Raw genomic sequence first — 18557 nt, forward strand, 5'->3', positions numbered from 1 at the left:
CGATGTCGTCGCTGACATGTTGCAGAGGCGATTCTATTTCATTTCTAGAGGGCTCTTGCATGGTTTGTTCTGAGCTCTAGCGAGTCCCAGTCCAACCAGAATGTGATCAACGAAACCAGGCGGTCGAGGGAAAGTTGAGTGTGTTAGATCTTCCTACGGAATGCAGCGTGGACATCGACCAAACTGGGTGATACACGGGTTACGGGGTTCACACCGAACGTCTAATTTGGGTGTCAACCTAGGAGAACGTCAGGACATGTATGCCAGGGGCGATGTGGGAAAATACCTTCCGTAAGCGACGACAAGACGTATAATAAGTATTGATGGTGTCAGCGATTAGATTTTAGTATGGTCTGGTTCTCACCTGTTTGATCATCCCTAGGTTAGACGCAAGACTATGGTTGCTGGTTATTGGTTTTGCCCTGTATTTTTGGTTGTCAAATCCTGACATGCTAAGTAGCCACCTATCTCGTCGTCAGTGCTGCCATGTCTTCCATACTGTGCCCTACACTGCACCTTCGCTGACGCGGTTTCTCCTCGTCAAGAATACCTCGGAGACCATCCCCCTGACAAATGAACTTGAAGTGCTGGGGGCTTGCTTAGACTGCTTCAACAGAAGTCACTAGGGCAGACTGAGAATACCGGAGAAGACTAGAAGACCATCAAGGAATCTATGAGACAAAGAAGAAAGCGACAGGAAATGCAAAGGTAGGAAAGAAGGTGAAGGGTACCTGGTACATCAGATAGCTAGAAGTGCTTATTTTCGCCATTGATAACACGGCTGGGGATTGAGGAAACCGAAGTCTATTGATGAGTATGCTACAACCACATGACGCATTTGAGCATAAGTAAAAGAGACTGTGGGATGACGCACGTAGCCTCCGTCTAATTTCTCGTAGTTAGACATTGAGAGAACGAATAAAGTCGTCCTTTCTTTCAAGGCCATCACCGCTGTCACGGTACGTCGAACGTCACTGCAATTAGTAATCAATATATACCCAAAGGTACACTACGACCAAACTCCAGCATATAGTCCTGAAACAAAATCTCATCAGGGATAGCTGACCCGCTACCAAGCGCGAAGGATCAATTCTGTGAAGCATGAAGCGAAACGGTTGATCAATATACGCCATCACAGAAATTTCACAAGCGTCCATCTGTTGTTCTGCAAGTGCTAGCGTAGCAATACGTACACTTTAACTATACGTACCCACAATCTCTGTCGCCACTTTATTAGACGGAACGATTGTTTCCCTTCGAAAGGTCTGGCTCGGGGAGACCATATCACCTCCGCAACAGTTGGATCCGATCAAAAAATCACCCCGTGAGGAATTGTGTGGTGCTTGTCACAAATAATGGCGAGAGGCAAAAAGGGCTCACTCACATGCGACAATAATAGGGAGAAGTGAGAGCCTTTATTTGGGTTTCGAACTCCGCTGGGACAACCCGCCTGCCATGTCCCATGCATTGGTGCCGTCGACTTTCTAGTTATATATATATGGACTCTAATTTCCTTCATCCCTCTTCACTCTTTCATGCACATATACGAACCTCGTTCACGCCCGTTTGCGTACGGTCTTTGTGTTGCTTCAACGATTGAAGTAGTGCAAAGGGCGTGTTCACTGGCTTAAATCTACAGAGCCGCGGGAGTAATCCTGAGGATGCTTTTGCCGTTGCACACTCTCGTCGGGTTTCTCTCCCATCTGGGCAGGGAACCTGATAAGGGGAACTATCACTCACCTTGATGTGTAGTAGGCCACCCGGCATATAGGTTTTTTTACCTTATCCCTTCCATTGCTCTTTCCCGCACCTTTACTCACGTGGATACCTTCAAGCTGCTACCTCTTCTTTCTAATGCCGCTTTCCTCAACTTGGAGCGTCGCGCTGCAGCTCCTACAATCTGAGATCCAAGTTCCACTTGTTTGCGTCCCTCTCACTCCTACTGCCATGGGAATTGCAGCTCACCTCGGCTCTCTCTTGCATATGTTGGGGGCGCTATCACTGATCAGGGCTTCCACCTAAAAATGATTTGCTTCAATAAAGCAAACATTTCCTTTTATTCTCGCTACCACTACTTACTAAGACCGCTGCACGACAGCAAACACAAAGTATTTATCACAACTTTGTGTAATATTTGCAATAATGGGATTTACCAGTTGATACACAGAAGCGAGACGATCTCGAAGCACAATACAAGGAGTAATTGTCCCACCAGATCCATCAGGGCAGAGTGGATGGGTAGAGCGTATGTATCGGGGTCAAGGCCCTTGGACCACAAGAAATTGGTCAACAACCGAGCCACAACTAATGAGGTGAAGACCTGTAGTGAACTTCAGTAAACATCAGGGCAGAGCGGACATGAAACTCACTGCACAACAAAAGAATAACACTGATAATATTGCAAATATAATGGGTAATTTTAGCCACCCGAATGCGCGTAGAGTACAGAGGAACAAAATCTCTATGGGAATTGTGATGACAGTCAACGTGACCATAACAAGTTTTGGGGAAGGGTCGCTTTTGTGCAGGGACGCGTTCGCAGATGCTGCATGAAGAGCAGTCGAAAGTCGGGAGACAAATATAGACCCAACGCTGCCAGGAAGCCCTGTTCTCCTGCGTTATAAAAATATAGACAGTAAGAGTTGCCACTCTCACCACTAATGACAATTGCAAGAAGAGGGAATCCTTTATAACGAGAGGCGAACATATCAAGCACAATACCAGTAGCGCAAGAAATTACCATTGCACCAAAGAGTGGAACCCAGCCCTGGTAGATCAGATCCTTGACACTGCTGTTACGCCTCACCAGGTATACGCATAACGTCGCGGAGAGAATAGTGAGTGCGACACAAATGAGAGGAATGGGAGTATTGACGACGTTGATCAGTATGGAGGAAATGACACCAAGAAGGCTGAGTGTGACCAAGTCTCCAAGGACACGATGCTATTGGGGGCGTAATATTATCTGAAAGTGGAAAAAATTTAGCGTACATGTTAAATACAAGCCCAGCATAACTTTCCTGGGTCACGCCCATACCGTCGACACATGATAACCAGGAAACACATGAAGGAGCCGAGGGCAATGCTTGACAGACACGCGGACATCATAGCTGAAGAAGCCACCATGGTGAACCTGACATGAGATTAACTACCACGCGCTCGATATGAAAACCGCACATACTCTATCAAACCAGACTTCGGTTTCCCACCTAGAGGCGGTGGCGGCCGAGGCACTCTAGCAGTCAGCAATAAGGTGCTGTTCTGTGGAAAAGGGTCTACAGGACCCGAATATAACCGCGGGACCAAAAGACCGAGAAGCATTGCGACACAAGCGGCGACAAATGCAACGACAGTAGCTTGCACTTGCAATAGTGCCAGATTACCACCCACGATCTTGCGTTGTGCGCTCCTGTCGTCTAGTTCGCCCATATTAGCCGCAGTTCCCATTCTAGCAGAAAGATTCATCTCCAAGTTGCCTTTGAGGTTCAAGACAACAGGAACGATCATTATCAGCTCATCGATGGTGCGCATTGCCCGCCAACGCTACAAACACATCAAATCGGGACCTTAGACGTCACCACCATACTCACTGACACACGGTCAAGGAGTTCCCCGGTGAATAGGAGACTTATGGTAGTCATAAGAAGCGTGGGTGCACACTTTTTAAGCAATCAGAGGAATTATTGCCCTGCAAGTTCTATCCACGTACTTCGACAACAATACTGCCAACTTGTGACCAGACCTTTCCTGTGCCAGACAGTATCCGTTCGTTCCCCCTGGTTCTTCCACCTGAGCCCAATAGAGCAGCACTGCCATCGCTTATATGCTCTACGTCGTCGTCAAAGTCCCGCAAGTCGTATTCGGCCGTCCTGTAGCTTGCCCGAGGTGTGACCAGAATGTCTTGTAAGGTGTCTAATTCCATGTTGTCGCTGTCCTTGCCATCGACGCGTTGCAGAAATGACTCTGTTTCATTTCTGGGATCCTCTTGCATGGTTTCTGAGCTCTAGCGAGTCCCAGTCAATCCAGAAAAAGAACAAAGGAAAACTTGTGTGGAGCAACTGTGGTCACTTAGGGTTTTGCTGAAAGTGACGATTGTGGATCACGTGGGAAAAGAGATTATGTAAACAACGACAAAACGCTTGGTATTGAAGGTGTCAGCGTTTAAACCTTAGCAAGGTCTGGTTCTCACCTACTTGCTCGTCACTAATCTGGCACACAGAGTATCTTTTGCTCTGCATCGGTTACGCGCAAGACTGCAGTAACCGGTCACTGGCTTTGTCCTGTGGTTTTGGTTGCCAAATCTCGACGTGCCTAGTAGCTACCGAACTCGTCGGAAGCGCTGCTATGTCGTCCAAACTGCCTCACTATCCTTTACCTATTCAGACGCGGTCTCCCCTCTTCAAGAGTCCTTCGGAGACTGTCCCCCCTACAGATGAACTTGAAACGCTGCAGGCAGAGCTTAAATACCTTCGGCAGAAGTCATTGGAACGGGCCAAGAGGGCCGGAGAAGACTTGAAGACTATCGAGGAATCTATGAGGCGAATCAAGGAAAGAGAGAAAGGCAAAGCAAAGGCGGTAGAGAAGGTGAAGCGTGAACGCCCTTGTATGTCTTTCCGTTTTATCTATCTTAGTTTGAATTCCGACTCATGAATCTTAATCTCTCTTCCCCGGTCCACATTTTATCACTACTCAATCGACGGTTGAAAAATCCTCAAAATCTGTACATATACCGGACGTCAAATTCTTGTGGTATCCCGTTCGATCTGATGGATGCCATGCTCATGTTATTACTTCACGAACATCCTCCCAATCTGCCATGGTCTCGCCACAATGACGTTGTTGCAGTCACCCCAGCTTTGGATGGAGACGAACACGATCTTTCTCCCTCTGTCAACGGCTCTGTAAGGGCTCGAGCACCCTCGATACCGGTTTCTTCCTTCACCCCCTCTTCTAGGGCATCACTGGACCCTCGAAGATCGTAAGTCTAAAGACGAAGCTCCGGATGCACAGTCTCATCATTTCTCAAATTTCCGTTAGAATACCAGACGACATCAAGAAAAAAAAGAAGAAACGTAAACGAGATGAAGATAGTGACCTCGACCAGGGTAATCTACAGAGACCATCCGTAGAGACCGTGATTCAGATTCTTCGTACAGATTCCGGCCGCGCTGTGAAAACTTTGCCAGGCCCTTCTCTCAGTGTCCCTCTCAAAACGTCTAAATCACTGGGATTTGTGGCAAATCACGTCAAGGTATGTGATCTGCATTCTCTTGCACTCTATCGCTTCATTGGCGTCCTAGTCTTCATTTACACCCGACTTCACACTTCCACCCTCTACAGTACTACTACCCACCCGTCCTCCGATACCCGCTCCACCCGTTGCCGGTCCCAGTAATGCAACGGATGTCACCGAAGATTTCAGTAAGCTCAAACCGCCAGCGCAAACCCTCGTCAATACCTTCTACTCAAGCATTGAGCCTTGGATACGAGGGATTAAAGAGGAGGACGTTGGTTTTCTTGAATTTACTGCGGATGAAGTTGAGCCTTATGTGATACCGAAACTGGGCAGGCATTATTTGGAAGTATGGGATGATGCCGATATGGCCATGTATGGTGGGCCATTGCCTGGATTTTCGTCTGGTCGATTGGGTGAGAGCTCGACGTTAGCACCGAAATGGGACCCATCAACTCTGATGGAGGCAGACCTGTTGACGGAGGAGCGCAGTCACGGGCCCTTGACAGAGCGATTGATGAGTGCCCTTTTACCAATGCCAGATTCGACAGTATGGAAGGGTGTCAAGGCTGCCGAGGACGCTATGGAGGGCAGACCGGGCGGAACTGGTGCTGCAGCTGCGAAGCGGGAGAAAGTTAATGTAGTCGATTTGGAGGAGAGGGTTCAGGACACGATGCGGTTTCATGGATTACTCCATGAGCCGGTGAGTATACTTACTGGTTTTATGGCGAGTGTTTCATTCATAGCCCTGCTGCAGCCCGATTTTTCGACAAAAGTCGACGACCCAATTGCGACAGCTCTCAGGCATGCTCAACGTCAATTACGGACCGTGGTGGCCATGAACAAGGCCAGGAAAGAACGTCTTGCTGCTATTGCTCGTGATCGGCTTGGTTATCAGGAATATCTGGACCTCCGCTCTGCCCTTGATAAAAGCATAACGAGCGCCTACTCGAAAGTCCAGAAGAAGGATGAACCGAAACTGAATAAAAAGAAAAAGAAAATATCAGAGGTTAACGGGAGCGTGAACGGGACTACTTCTGGTGTACCAGCGCGCCAAAACCTTCACCTGCAGCACTTGGACTTGGTCCAGATGATGATCTTCATCTTGTAGTGCCAGAACAGTTGCAGCAACTCGTGGACACCCGGCGGCAGTGGGTGACAAGCGTCGGGGGGGTTTTTGACGAGAAGGAGAGGGAGTGTCCTGGTCGAATATGGGACCTTCCGCGGCGAAGCATTTATGAAGGGCTTGAGGACGCTATCCGCCACGATCTGGCTCGGTCGTTACATCCACATAGTACTGCATCAGATCAACGGACTACCCAAGGAAATGGAGATGAGATGGATGTTGGATGACATAGGAGACAGTAGAGCTTTGCCTATCGTAATCTATCTTATTCTCCCCGTGGATTACAAGTTTCTTGTACACCGCCTTTCCATATTACATGCGCGTTTAATACTCCTGTACTATGCAAAAGCGTTACACCTAAGACGTGATCGTAGCCTCAATATTCACCCTACATACTTCGCAATTTTGGGTTTTTTAATCGTTATCTTACGAAGTGTGTCTCCCTCAACTTTACGTTTCGTGCTCTTCGACTCCTTTACCATGGACTCTTTTGTCTTGCGGGGTGACCCTCCAAAGCTAGAACCAGCATCACCGCCCTCCGCTTGACCGTCAGTATCTATACTCGCATGATCACTGTTTATTGGGGGCTTGGCTCCGCATGGCACGAAATGATGCTTGAGTAATTCTTTTGGGTGTGAGGGGCGAGGAGGATTTTGGTGCAGAATGGATGGGTGCTCCGGAGGGCTTGCTCTTGATGGCTGTGCTGAAACAACGAGATGACGTGCAATCTCTTTTGGTGCTAAGTGTGGGATGCTCAAAAACCGTTCGTATAGCTTCACAGAATAAATAACTCACCTACGTACAGCTTGCCCATTTTTCTTCTTCTAGGAAGCAAACATGACAGTCCTCTCAGTTCCTCTGCTCCAGCGAACTCTGTATCATCGTCACCCATGGACCATATATCATAGACAGTGCTCTTCCGCGACAAGCTACCAACCTGACCGCTTCGTGAGGACGAGGGCGCATCAATCTCCAGTCCGTCAAGATGTTGGGGTTTGACCTATAACAAGCATATCATAAAGCCAGCAATCATGCATTCTGACAGACGCTTACCGAGTCTGGAACACGTATTAGCCATATTTCCAGATCGTCATCCTTCTGAACGGAGTCCCAATCGAAAGTCTCCGTTTCGAATGCATGGTCGAATAATTTATAACCAGGCGGAGGTTTGTAAGCCCAGTGTGGATTCTCTCCTTCGTTTTTTCCATTACCGGTGACAGTGACTGAGTGCGATTTTGACTTTTTCTTTGAAGTCTCTTTGATTTTGTTTTTTGAGGCTTTAGGTGTTATTTGTGCTGGTTCCGGAGATGACATGTTTTTGATAGCAGTGACGGACTGCAGATTGGGCTCCTGTAGGCAAACCAAATAGAAGGAAGAAGCTCGTTCCTGGGTCTTTATGTATGTTATGCTATGGATCACCGCGTCAATGACCAAACCGTGACGATGGGAAGGTGTTCGCCTCTTTTGGATTATTTCAGTTTGTTTGCCAGAGGCTTTAGAAATAAACAACGTGACTGCACAGCTGAGTTCAAATTATCATCGTTTAACGTTTAATGTTCGGCAGGCGCCCGGCCATCCGTCAACACCCACGCGATCATCGAAAGGCGAGTGCACACTGCACAGGTTCTCCTTAGTAGCTCGTTCGTCATGATAAGACTAACTTACACTATTACTAGCTTGCACGTCCGCAGCTGTCCGACTCGCCAACTCCAGGTAGTACTCCCAGCACCTCCCATAAAAGTACGCTACACACCGAAAATAGTTCTGAAATTCACAACCAGGAGTTTGCAATCAGTATGAAAAGAAATCTTTGCACCCAGGCCCATCTGATTGTATGGCCCTCGTCAACCATCAGCCTTACCAGTGATAGACACTGCAATCGATATCTGAGAGCTACCATGAACAATATATCATAATCAGACAGATAATTGATAATGATCATCGAGATTATTGCTATGGTCATCCAGCACAGCCGCGAACCCCATGAGGAGCTGAGCTTGCCTGCGAGATGTGCTTGAAGTTCAGCCTGTGTTAGTTGCAGGTCGTGGCTGCGTCGGCATGCTCTCGGCAGCATTGCGGACTTTTTAAGAATGTTGTTGTGGGTGAGCGTTGAGCGTTGCAAGGCCTTAGATCTACTACGGCACACACCAGAAGGATCATGACGCTGGAAAGTCCGCCAGTCCTGACCATTGCTGGAAGTGATTCCAGTGGAGGGGCAGGCATACAAGTGCGCATTTGTGCTACCTTCTCTACGGGAATCCAAGACTCTTTGACTGAAGGCAGACTTGAAAACATTCACTGTTCACGGATGCTACGGTGCAAGCGTGACTACTGCCCTGACTGCTCAGAACACCGTCGGCGTGCAAGCGGTATACGGAGTGCCTCCTGATTTCGTGAAGCAGCAGGTGTGTAACTAATTACATGGTATGATTCGGCTTGAGCCTTTCGATAGATAAACTCTGTCCTGGACGACATTGACGTCAAGGCGATCAAGACTGGTATGCTTTTTGATACCGAGAACACGAAGGCAGTCGCGCAGATTCTCAAGGGGCGCTTTGATGCCAAGGGGCACATTCCTTTAGTCTGCGATCCCGTCTGTGTCTCCACCTCCGGTCATGCCCTCTTGCACCCAGATGCCGTGGACACCCTTATAGACGAACTCTTCCCCCTTTCAGACCTCATAACTCCAAATAAAGCGGAAGCGGAACTCCTTCTTAAACAGCGCAATTTCCCGTCTCGCATCGAGAACTTACAAGACATGATCAATGCTGCTCGACGGTTGAAGACACTTGGCCCTCAAGCTGTGCTCTTGAAAGGCGGTCATTGCGTCTTTCCGCTAGGAGATCTTGAGAATGTTTCATCGGACGACACGCAGGTAATTCGAGACGATCTCCTGGACGAGAACTCGAATATCCTCCGGATTCATGGAATGAAAGAACAGCACTTAGACTCACTCGTAGTAGATGTACTTTGCGCATCTGACAACCACATCACCATATTTGCTAGGACTAGACTACAATCGACAAGTACCCATGGCACTGGTTGTACGCTGAGCGCTGCGTTGGTCTGTCAGCTTGCGAGGGGTACACCGCGTTTGTCACCTTCCTTTGACTGTTTTTTTTCACTTATCGCGATGAATCATACAGTAAGTGAGGCTGTAAGGCTTGCGGCTGCTTACACCCATACTGGAATTGAGACCGCTATTCCGATCGGGAGTGGCTTTGGCCCTCTGAACCATATTCATTCAATTACTCCATGTCTCGTCTCGCCGTACGTGGCTACTATAAAACACATGACAATGAACTAATTGTTTTGAATGTAGGCGAACCAAGACGAACCCATACCCACTCACAAGCTCCCTTATACGAAGTTCAAGAGTAATTTGGAAAGAGTATGTTCAACACGAGTTCGTGGTACTACTGGGCAAGGGTACCCTTCCAAAAGAAAACTTCATTCACTTTATCAAGTGAGGATTTCGTTGACGAACAAGAGAGAACGTTCTGACTTCCTCAAAAAGACAAGATTATCTTTATCTCAAATATTATGCTCGGGCGTATGCGTAAGTAGTTGGATCATCCCCACTTCCATTGTTAACGTCTCTCTTCCAGACTCCTTGCAGCCAAGTCACATGCCTATGCACCCATATCAGCAGCCATCAATGTGGTTTTTAGCATAGTTCAAGAAAGCTCGATGCACATGAGTTATTGTGCTGAGTGGGGTATCACAGAGGACGAACTGATTAACACCTCCGAGTCTCCCGCCCTGACAGCTTATGGGGCTTTCCTCATTGACACCGGATTGCAGGGTACGGTGGCCTATTTTGTTGACATTTACTTGCTAAAGGTATGGCTATTAGGTGATTCTATGAATCTCGTCGTCGCTCTTGCCGCCTGCCTGCTTGGTTACGGAGAAATTGGCTTGTGGCTCAAGGAAGAGGCTCGGGCGCCTGACTCGTGGGTTCAATGGGAGGGGAATCCATACCTCAAGTGGATAGAGGATTATTCAGGCGACGTCTATCAAAAGGCAGTGAAAGCCGGGTTAGGTGAGGATGCAACGAACGTTTTTGCTGCACACGACTCCATGTAACTTTACAGAGACGCTTGAAAACCGTGCAGCAGCGGACGCACCTTCACCCACCAGGTTCACAGATTGGCAAGATGTTTGGGAACGGTGTACACGGTTGGAGAAGGGTTTCTGGGACATGGCGATGAAGCTGGAAGTTTGAAGCTTGAGCGACCACGTTTATTGAATGCTCGCATATGTTATGTCGCTAGTCCATAATGATATTGCTGCGGAGATATCCTATACATGTTTCTTCGAACTATCAGCGTTTCACACACGCATCGAACATATATATTCTGAAGTGAACAGAACGGCGAGCGTCGCAGCTTCACGATATGTCAATCTCCAAATCCACTGGAGTCGGTGCGTCAGTCTCTGCATCGGCAGCAGCCTCGAAATCTGCGTCCGGAACGTCTTTATCTTTTTCTGCCGGTTTTGCGCGGGCTCGGGCTCGGGGTTTCGCCGTTCTTCTCGACTTCGTAGAGCGAGAGGGTGCCACGACCGGTAGTTCTTCTATCTCCTCCCCGTCCTCTTTTGCACTGGTACTCGGTCTCCCTCTTGCCTTTCCCCGTGTCCGCTTTCCTGACGCACGGGGCTTTCTTGAGCTGACGGTTCTCTTCACAGATACAGGGCCCTCGTCCTGGTCCACATCGTTGTCCCCTTCAAAGATCTCATTACGCGCCATTGACCGGTCGCTTCTTCGCTCTCCTGCGAGTGCAGTTCCCCGCTCCTCATCGATTTCCTCCTGTTTACGTTCTTCATCGGCAAGCCAACCCTCCAGGTCAGGCGGTATTTCTTGCATGGCAACACTTGGTGCACCTTGCAAATACCGCAGCTTGTTCCGAATGCTAACGGTTATTCGTTGTAATGACACAGGAGAGTTTTGGTTCTCGACGCGTCCTGTGAGGGGAGGATGAAGCTTCCACTGCGAGTCGCGGAAGAATGGATCATAAACTGTGGCTGGAAGCTCATCGGGTATTGTCGCCCCGACAAGAACGGCGGTTTCATATGTCCAACAGCGGCTGACATTTTTGATGGTGTAGCCTCCTCCTCCTAATACAAGCAGTGGTACATTGAACTTCCTAACAAAGTTCACACATTCACCATGAGCTGCGATGGATAGATTAAATGCTCCAAGTCGATCACATCCTAACGAGTCTGCGCCGCACTGCAAGACAATAGATGTCGGGCGGAAAGCCGTGACGGTGTCTTCAATGACAGTTTTGAATATTGTCAAGTACATATCATCATCGATCCCGTCTTGTAAAGGCACATTCAGGCAAAAGTGCTTGCCCAAGCTTGCACCGTTATCGTCGAGTTTACCCGTCCCAGGGAAGAAATCGCCGGTGTATTTGTGGAAGGATACCGTCATAACACGATTCGAATGATAAAACGCGAGCTCTACACCGTCCCCGTGATGGATGTCGATATCTATGTAGAGGACTCTGGGATGATATCTGTACAACTCGGGGTCAGGTTTAGGTATCACCTAGTAAAACGACCGCTCACCTCAGAAGTTCAAGAATTGCCAAAACAATATCGTTGACGTAGCAGAAACCACTCGCTTCTCCACGCTTGGCATGATGAAGCCCACCCGACCAATTAATTGCAGTATCACAAGCACCCGCCGTAAGCTTCCTTGCGCCTGCAAGGGAAGCTCCAGCATACATACGACAAAAATCATACATTTCAGAAAATATTGGGCAGTCTTCAACACAAGTTGAACGTGTCAATAAGATGCCGCATTTCGCTCTGGTTGTTTGGTGTCACGCTATATAAATTCCATAAGGTGGGCTATCAACAAGGTAGTATAAATTCCGCACCGCGAAAGAAAGTCAATGTAGTCATGGTCATGGTACATCTCTAACTCAGCTTGAGTAGCTGGACGTGGATTATATATGTGATGTATTTGCTTGTCAAGACCATAGCCCATGACCAGGGCGTTGGTCAAGGTCAGTCTGTGTGGTTTCATCGGATGGCGTTCCTAGCAGAGCTTGGTAAGAGCCAAGCCTAGCGATATAAATGACATGACGCATACCCCATAATGATGTTCACCAACGCCTTTGGGGAAAAAATATGAAACTATGGGACGAGAATGTGGCTTTTATTCATCTCTAAGGAAAATAGCACGATCATAAATGAAGTAACTTACATTGACATGTTCAGTAATTGGCTGAGCAGTACCGTGCGGCCCCCGATCGTCGAAGTAGGCAGAAGATGAGAAAGTAGTTGCTTGTGAAGCACGAACCATGAATGCCTATTGTGATCTGGCTGCACTACGTAGAATGCACTTCAGCTTCTTAGTATTAGAAACGTTGTCTGGCAAAGATGAGATACGGTGGCTCGTACGACGATCCTTGAGAGATCTTGACGAGGGGAATTGGGTTCTTGAAGTTGTAGTCCAAGTTAAGATTGATCACTGGCAAGCTTGAGGCTTGCTTATGTAATGTTAAGACCATCCTGCTCTTGCCATCATGTTGTGTGCGTATCGCTGGGTGTTAGCAACCCTTCCATTTCTCGTTTTTGTCGTTGCTTCCTCCGGTGACAGATCATCAAATTTTCAGAACTGCGTTTCTGCGTGTTATGTGGACTATTGCCATCCTCAGACGACGCTTTCACTTGCCCTCAGGCTGACGCGTTGGACGTGTACAGACGACTGCAAATACAAGTGCATGCACATGCTCACGGATATCGCAATCCGTGGAAGATCAACGATACATCAATATTATGGAAAATGGCCTTTTTGGCGGCTCTTTGGAATGCAAGAGCCAGCCTCTGTCGCGTTCTCACTGTGGAATATGTACTATCATATCCAAGGATGGCGCCAGCTTCGCAGTAGAATTCCAAGTGACCACCCGATGCGATCTTACTACTTAACATGGGCCACAGTGAGCATTAACGCCTGGCTCTGGTCCGCAGTGTTTCACACAAGAGGTCTGCCCTCAAATTATGTGTGATCACGTTTACTTATTGACTCCTTGAAGATTTGCCAAGCACAGAAAAACTGGATTACTTCTCTGCTGCTCTCGTCATCTTATATTCCCTGTATCACACGGTTCTACGGCTCTTCAATCAATATCCCACCCGTTCGTGTGAGGATGGCCGTATTCAGCGCACCCCCGTGCACCTTCTATGGTCGTCCGTCTGCATTGTAGCTTACCTCACCCATGTCACCTATCTCAGCGTTCTACCTCGGTTTGACTACGCCTATAATATGGCATTTAACCTTACTATTGGCTTCACGCATAATCTGCTTGTGGCTGCTATATACCCTTCCCGTATCATTACCCCTCATTCAACGCTTTCCTTTCAAATCAAGAACGTACAGGCCATCATACGCATCTAAGGTAGCAGCCTTTGTCGCTCTTACAACGGCTGCAACTGCTCTAGAACTCTTCGACTTCCCTCCGTGGGGTCGCATCATCGATGCTCACGCTTTGTGGCACCTCAGTACCGCCCCTATCGCGAAGTTCTGGTATGACTTCTTGATTGAAGATTCGTTGGATGATGGATGGAGGAAACCAAAGAGGTGAAGACAAATTCGCCTTTATTAACTGCCTCATAAAGTGCACTAATGGTGTGGAATCTAGTTAAAAATGTCCAAGCGTGTAAAAGTTTCTGCTCTAAAGACTGTGCTTTCTCCGTTTCTGCGCAAGCACGAGTAGAGAAACTGCTGCATCGTTAGCGTATTCACTTCCTCACTTCAGCGTACCGCACCTAGTACTGTATCCAGAGAATCCACCACAGATGACTCGATCTCCAAAAATGCATGTTGCGATATCATCCCCACCATGGCATAGCGCTTGTGGGGATAAAATGTTGCTATGGGGTTCGGACTTTGGGCTCCACCCTCATCAAGGCTGCGAAGCTGTTATTTGTTAGCTATATCGTAGAAATATTGTTGTTATTTCCCGACCTCCAAATTGGAACCTGCTATAGCCCAGGAGAAATAATTTCCCTCGCCGTCATCAAATTCCCATCGACTGCACAATATGGTAAAACGATCGTTCAGCATCACAAAGATGACTATACCTCCGTCGGCCTTGACCCTTGATTTTGCGCAACCATGACTCCTCGTTTATGAACTCTCCCTTGTACATGCTGACTGCAACGGGTTTGCCTGACTGGACCTTTCGGATGCTGCCGACAGTGTCATAGCGTTCTGCGCGAGTGTCCAGTCGGCGCACTGTCGTCAGATGCGACTCCCACTCAGGGGTTAATACCTCATAGTAGAGTGCATCAGTTGGGTTGGAAATGACGAGATTCTGAACGCTGGCGGTAGTAAACGTAAGTTTTTGGGTCATCGTCGGCATGAGACCTTGGCTTAAGACGGATGAATGTATGAAGTAGATTCCTTGCTTAAATACTTGAGCGATCTAACTCACACTCGATGCTTGTCTTCACACAATTTCTTTCGGCTTAGACTCAGGATCACAAATAGCCATGTGAACACCGATGAGAATGAGAAAAAGACCAGTGATGGTGCTTGTTGCGCAGTCCCCCGCTCCACTTGGCCAGTGTTAGAGGATTAGATCGTGGGTAGCCGCGGAGCTTCTGCCAGAACAAATCTCGCAATGCATCGGAGTTGCAAGGATCGCAGTCGCACATGGAGGAGAGGAGTCAGGAACTGATGATGCACTGTGTCGTTTCTAGAATGCAAGTATGTACCGACACGGGAGGATCTAGAGCGGGGAAATAAACTAAATGATCATGTCAAGACCCCTGCCTTCGGCCCATTCACCGAATAGGAGGCTGATACTTTCGCCGTTGTGTGTGCGACGTATGCTTTCAGCGATAGTAGAACTAATGTCCAGCGCTATTAACTTCGAAAATTGTTCCTTGTGCTCGTTTTGTGGAACGGTATTTGTGACCTGCGAGGCATATTAGCAGCACAACGAAAGTCATGAACGACTTACCACAAGCTGCTCTATAGGAAGGCTGTTCAAAGAAGCCATGTGGGCTTCCGCGAAGAGTCCTTCAGGGATCAACATCAGGCAATTGGCAATTGGATTCTAAATGACACGCACCGTGCGAAATAAGAACGTAAATAGTTTTGGCGCCTTTCTCATGCAGCGTCCGAGCAGCGAGTGTGAGCGTGTGGCCAGTATCTATCATGTCATCCACCAAAATAGCCACCTGGGGTGATCATCAATAAGGTTTCGAATAGACTATAAGAAGCAGGTGATTCCTTATCTCGAACGTCTCCTACCAGAAGCTCCATGCGTTCTGGAGCATTTTGAGACTTCCCATCACGTTTCCGGTGTATAAGGGCGAATTCGATCCCAAGTTTGTCTGCCATCGCAGTGACCCTATCCGCAGCTGAGCAATGAAACTGACGTCAATCCCCTGAAACAAAAAAACACGGACCTCTTGGCTCCACCGGCATCGGGACTGACAACAATACCATCTTGCCACCCGTCGATGTGCCTCTTGATGTACGATACCATCAAAGGCTCTGAGAAAAGGTTGTCTACGGGAATGTCGAAAAATCCCTGTATTTGACTAGCATGCAGATCCATAGTAATGACGTGATCGCATCCCGCGCTAACAAGCATGTTTGCCACCAGTTTTGCTGTGATCGGTGCTCTAGACTCATCCTTTTTGTCCATACGGGCATATGGGAAACACGGGATCACAGCGGTGATGCGGCGGGCGGAAGCAGTTTTGCACGCGGATATAAGGATCAGAAGTTCCATCAAATTGTCGTTCACATCGCTACACCCTGACTGGATGATGAAGACGTCTTCCTCGCGGACGGATTCGGAGATCTTGACGTTTATCTCGCCGTTGGAGAATTTTTTGGGCATACATGGCGTGAGGGGCACTCCAAGCCTATGTGGGTGAATCACTAGTCCGTGGGCTGTTTTGCTGCATCATTTAAAGCGGCAGCTCACCGCTCGGCCACGGCATGGGCGAGCTCTGGGTGACTATTGCCTGGAGAGCCCAAATCAGCGGAAGGAAAGTACTGGTGCCAGATGAACATACCCGCAAGAAGTCTGATAGAATTTCCGTGATACATAATTTATAAAATTGCTGGATGGCTTTATAACATAGAACAGGGTGAAGAAGAAGAAAAGGGTGACTGTTGCAATTGGGTGACACAGCTGACTGACACAGATGCCCCTTGCTAAAAAAAATGTCGATAAAATGACCTTGTTTGCGCAGCACAAATAATCTACATCTACACTGCCACATCAAACAGACACTCTAATAGTGATGTTTTCTACAACGTATTCTGTGTCTGCATAACCGAGGAGCTGAACTATGCGAGCGCTGAAGACAGCTGAATGAAAACAGCTTGGAAGCCAGAAACGAAAAACCCACCTGTTTAGGCCCCTTACACGGGAGATTTGCGCAGAATTGTAGTTTGCTAAACCTCGTCCTACTTCTACACAATCCCAGATTTCGCATTCGTCCATCTTTTCGATCAAATGGGTCTCATCGTCCGTAATCGTTTGAGAATCAGACATTATATCATCTGATAAAGATGCCGACGACCCTGAACGGGAGAGTGGAACAAGGGATGTGACTGAGGCCGTCACTGATGCCTCGGGTTCTAAGACCGGCGTGCATGGTGTCGTTGCGGCCAGATTGCAATATGGCATTTGTGCAACTTCCTTGGCCTCAACTGGAACTCCTTCAGTACTGCGGTGGACTAATATGCGAACTGCTTGGCCAGAGGCAAATGAACCTCGAACTCCGAGCACCCCAGCTGGCAGCAGGCGGCCACCAGATTCTCGACGAGACAATACGGCATGTGCTCCGGAGTCAACGATCACGCTGCCTGCTGGATAAAGGGTATGACTTGTCCATGCCTTTAGGTCTCGCATGGGAATCAAAGCAGGCTTAAAGACAGTATGTGGAGGCCTTGGCCAACTGAGGGATGCAGCGACTTCATCCAAATCGACCTGATTAAGCTTTTGTGGAGCGATCGGGCTAGCAGTACCTGAAGTGGGTACTGACGTGCTTCTCAGTGCTGTATAGTAGTCAATGATGTCGACGATCACTGAAGGCTGTTTGCTGGATGCGATAACAGTTGTTACGCCAGCGCCAGTTGCGATTTCAGCAGCAATTAATTTTGTTTCCATTCCGCCGGTTCCAAGGCTAGATCCTAGCGTTGATGTGCTGACTGGAGAAATGAGGTTAGGATCAACCAAATCACTACTGTATCCGATCTGGACCCGTACCTTGTGCTCGGATAGCAGCAACAGAGATGACCACATCAAGCTTTTTCGCAGAAGGATCTTTTCGTGGGTTGGATGTATACAGACCGTCGACGTCTGTAAGTAGGAAAAGATAATCGGCGTGAATCATAGAACTCGTAATAGCAGACAACGTGTCATTGTCGCCAAATTTAATTTCCTGTGGACAGTTAGCCCGTGTTGCTACTCATCGTATCTGTAGTAGATACTTACGCTGACAGATATGGTGTCGTTTTCGTTCACGATAGGCACCACGCCCATCGACAAAAGTTCATTTAGTGTGTTGACAGCGTTCAAATATCGTGTGCGCTGGGGTGTGTTCAATGCTTGAACAGGGCGTCTGCGGAAACCACCTTACATCGGATATGTCTCCTCTTGTTAGCAGAACCTGAGCGGTTCGCTGATCAAACTGCCCGAAGAGATTGTCCCATAATGCAATGAGACGTCCTTGTCCTATCGCTGCCAAAGCCTTCCGTTAATCAGTCCTAATCTCAGAAGGTGCAGAAGGAAGACACACCTGCTTTTTAGATAGACTTTTTGGTCTCTGTGGAATATCCATCGTCCTCAATCCAACTCCAATAGCCCCAGAACTGACGAGCACCACTTTGTGTCCATGGCTGCGAAGACTAATGACGGTCTCAACGACTGCAGAAAGTATGGACAGGAGGGGTTGGTGCGTTTCTTCATGGACGATGGAGGATGTTCCTACAGGGTTTTACAGATTACACATCTGCGGGAGGTGGAGCGGGGATACTACTAGTACTCGCCAAGCTTGATAACGATCGTGCTAGGAGTTCCACGTTTTGCTGGCCGTGACATTTTGCAGAGGTCGAGTATCGAAAAATCGCACACCAGTTGTATGTTGAGGGACAAGCGCGATCGGAACAGCAGCAGCACTAGTAGGTGACATTAAAATTATTGGACATGGAACGGC

The 18557-nt window shown here is 48.1% G+C and overlaps 11 protein-coding genes across 11 annotated transcripts; 3 read left to right on the top strand and 8 right to left on the bottom strand.

Annotated features, from left to right (window-relative positions):
* Positions 1–384: 384 nt before the first annotated feature.
* On the bottom strand, positions 385–1227 carry BJ212DRAFT_1343076 (uncharacterized protein). The gene is made up of 4 exons (XM_041335211.1): positions 1211–1227; positions 906–1157; positions 461–858; positions 385–407 (listed from the first exon to the last, which is right to left on the bottom strand). The coding sequence occupies exons 2-3, from the start codon at positions 944–946 to the stop codon at positions 672–674; spliced, it is 228 nt and encodes a 75-aa protein (XP_041195326.1). The 5' UTR covers positions 947–1157; positions 1211–1227; the 3' UTR covers positions 385–407; positions 461–671.
* A 922-nt stretch (positions 1228–2149) lies between these two features.
* On the bottom strand, positions 2150–3991 carry BJ212DRAFT_1479021 (uncharacterized protein; the record flags this gene model as incomplete). Its single annotated transcript, XM_041339797.1, has 8 exons — positions 2150–2320; positions 2370–2605; positions 2656–2944; positions 3038–3133; positions 3182–3235; positions 3280–3543; positions 3591–3659; positions 3710–3991. The coding sequence occupies 8 exons, from the start codon at positions 3989–3991 to the stop codon at positions 2150–2152; spliced, it is 1461 nt and encodes a 486-aa protein (XP_041195327.1).
* A 353-nt stretch (positions 3992–4344) lies between these two features.
* BJ212DRAFT_1479022 (histone acetyltransferases subunit 3-domain-containing protein) lies at positions 4345–6586 on the top strand (the record flags this gene model as incomplete). The annotated part of the gene is made up of 6 exons (XM_041339798.1): positions 4345–4584; positions 4632–4978; positions 5038–5251; positions 5301–5936; positions 5991–6273; positions 6324–6586. The coding sequence occupies 6 exons, from the start codon at positions 4345–4347 to the stop codon at positions 6584–6586; spliced, it is 1983 nt and encodes a 660-aa protein (XP_041195328.1).
* BJ212DRAFT_1066659 (uncharacterized protein) lies at positions 6544–7847 on the bottom strand. Its single transcript, XM_041328981.1, has 3 exons — positions 7413–7847; positions 7155–7359; positions 6544–7098 (listed from the first exon to the last, which is right to left on the bottom strand). Exons 1-3 carry the CDS (start codon positions 7671–7673, stop codon positions 6743–6745), a joined length of 822 nt encoding a protein of 273 aa, XP_041195329.1. The 5' UTR covers positions 7674–7847; the 3' UTR covers positions 6544–6742.
* Positions 7848–7880: 33 nt separating this feature from the next.
* BJ212DRAFT_1343090 (uncharacterized protein) lies at positions 7881–8355 on the bottom strand. Its single transcript, XM_041335212.1, has 3 exons — positions 8144–8355; positions 8036–8099; positions 7881–7963 (listed from the first exon to the last, which is right to left on the bottom strand). Exons 1-3 carry the CDS (start codon positions 8320–8322, stop codon positions 7910–7912), a joined length of 297 nt encoding a protein of 98 aa, XP_041195330.1. The 5' UTR covers positions 8323–8355; the 3' UTR covers positions 7881–7909.
* A 162-nt stretch (positions 8356–8517) lies between these two features.
* Positions 8518–10584, top strand: BJ212DRAFT_1479024 (Phosphomethylpyrimidine kinase-domain-containing protein; the record flags this gene model as incomplete). The annotated part of the gene is made up of 9 exons (XM_041339799.1): positions 8518–8586; positions 8639–8764; positions 8812–9451; positions 9506–9629; positions 9682–9825; positions 9877–9918; positions 9968–10164; positions 10216–10401; positions 10454–10584. 9 exons carry the CDS (start codon positions 8518–8520, stop codon positions 10582–10584), a joined length of 1659 nt encoding a protein of 552 aa, XP_041195331.1.
* Positions 10585–10749: 165 nt separating this feature from the next.
* On the bottom strand, positions 10750–12672 carry BJ212DRAFT_1446134 (uncharacterized protein; the record flags this gene model as incomplete). The annotated part of the gene is made up of 5 exons (XM_041338193.1): positions 10750–11878; positions 11931–12173; positions 12245–12405; positions 12460–12522; positions 12574–12672. The coding sequence occupies 5 exons, from the start codon at positions 12670–12672 to the stop codon at positions 10750–10752; spliced, it is 1695 nt and encodes a 564-aa protein (XP_041195332.1).
* A 223-nt stretch (positions 12673–12895) lies between these two features.
* Positions 12896–13954, top strand: BJ212DRAFT_1446135 (Per1-like protein; the record flags this gene model as incomplete). The annotated part of the gene is made up of 3 exons (XM_041338194.1): positions 12896–13355; positions 13406–13677; positions 13769–13954. 3 exons carry the CDS (start codon positions 12896–12898, stop codon positions 13952–13954), a joined length of 918 nt encoding a protein of 305 aa, XP_041195333.1.
* Positions 13955–13999: 45 nt separating this feature from the next.
* Positions 14000–15018, bottom strand: BJ212DRAFT_1067423 (uncharacterized protein). Its single transcript, XM_041328982.1, has 5 exons — positions 14807–15018; positions 14454–14744; positions 14338–14404; positions 14139–14289; positions 14000–14091 (listed from the first exon to the last, which is right to left on the bottom strand). The coding sequence occupies exons 2-5, from the start codon at positions 14732–14734 to the stop codon at positions 14045–14047; spliced, it is 546 nt and encodes a 181-aa protein (XP_041195334.1). The 5' UTR covers positions 14735–14744; positions 14807–15018; the 3' UTR covers positions 14000–14044.
* Positions 15019–15022: 4 nt separating this feature from the next.
* On the bottom strand, positions 15023–16535 carry BJ212DRAFT_1343121 (phosphoribosyltransferase-like protein). The gene is made up of 7 exons (XM_041335213.1): positions 16407–16535; positions 16316–16355; positions 15789–16253; positions 15610–15730; positions 15449–15557; positions 15338–15396; positions 15023–15292 (listed from the first exon to the last, which is right to left on the bottom strand). Exons 1-7 carry the CDS (start codon positions 16438–16440, stop codon positions 15122–15124), a joined length of 999 nt encoding a protein of 332 aa, XP_041195335.1. The 5' UTR covers positions 16441–16535; the 3' UTR covers positions 15023–15121.
* Positions 16536–18552, bottom strand: BJ212DRAFT_1343131 (glutamate 5-kinase). The gene is made up of 7 exons (XM_041335214.1): positions 18391–18552; positions 18141–18328; positions 17982–18092; positions 17837–17932; positions 17609–17783; positions 16746–17550; positions 16536–16694 (listed from the first exon to the last, which is right to left on the bottom strand). Exons 1-7 carry the CDS (start codon positions 18440–18442, stop codon positions 16616–16618), a joined length of 1506 nt encoding a protein of 501 aa, XP_041195336.1. The 5' UTR covers positions 18443–18552; the 3' UTR covers positions 16536–16615.
* Positions 18553–18557: the final 5 nt, after the last annotated feature.

The sequence above is a fragment of the Suillus subaureus genome (assembly GCF_016647635.1).
Source record: "Suillus subaureus strain MN1 chromosome Unknown BJ212scaffold_9, whole genome shotgun sequence".
Lineage (NCBI taxonomy): Eukaryota > Fungi > Basidiomycota > Agaricomycetes > Boletales > Suillaceae > Suillus > Suillus subaureus.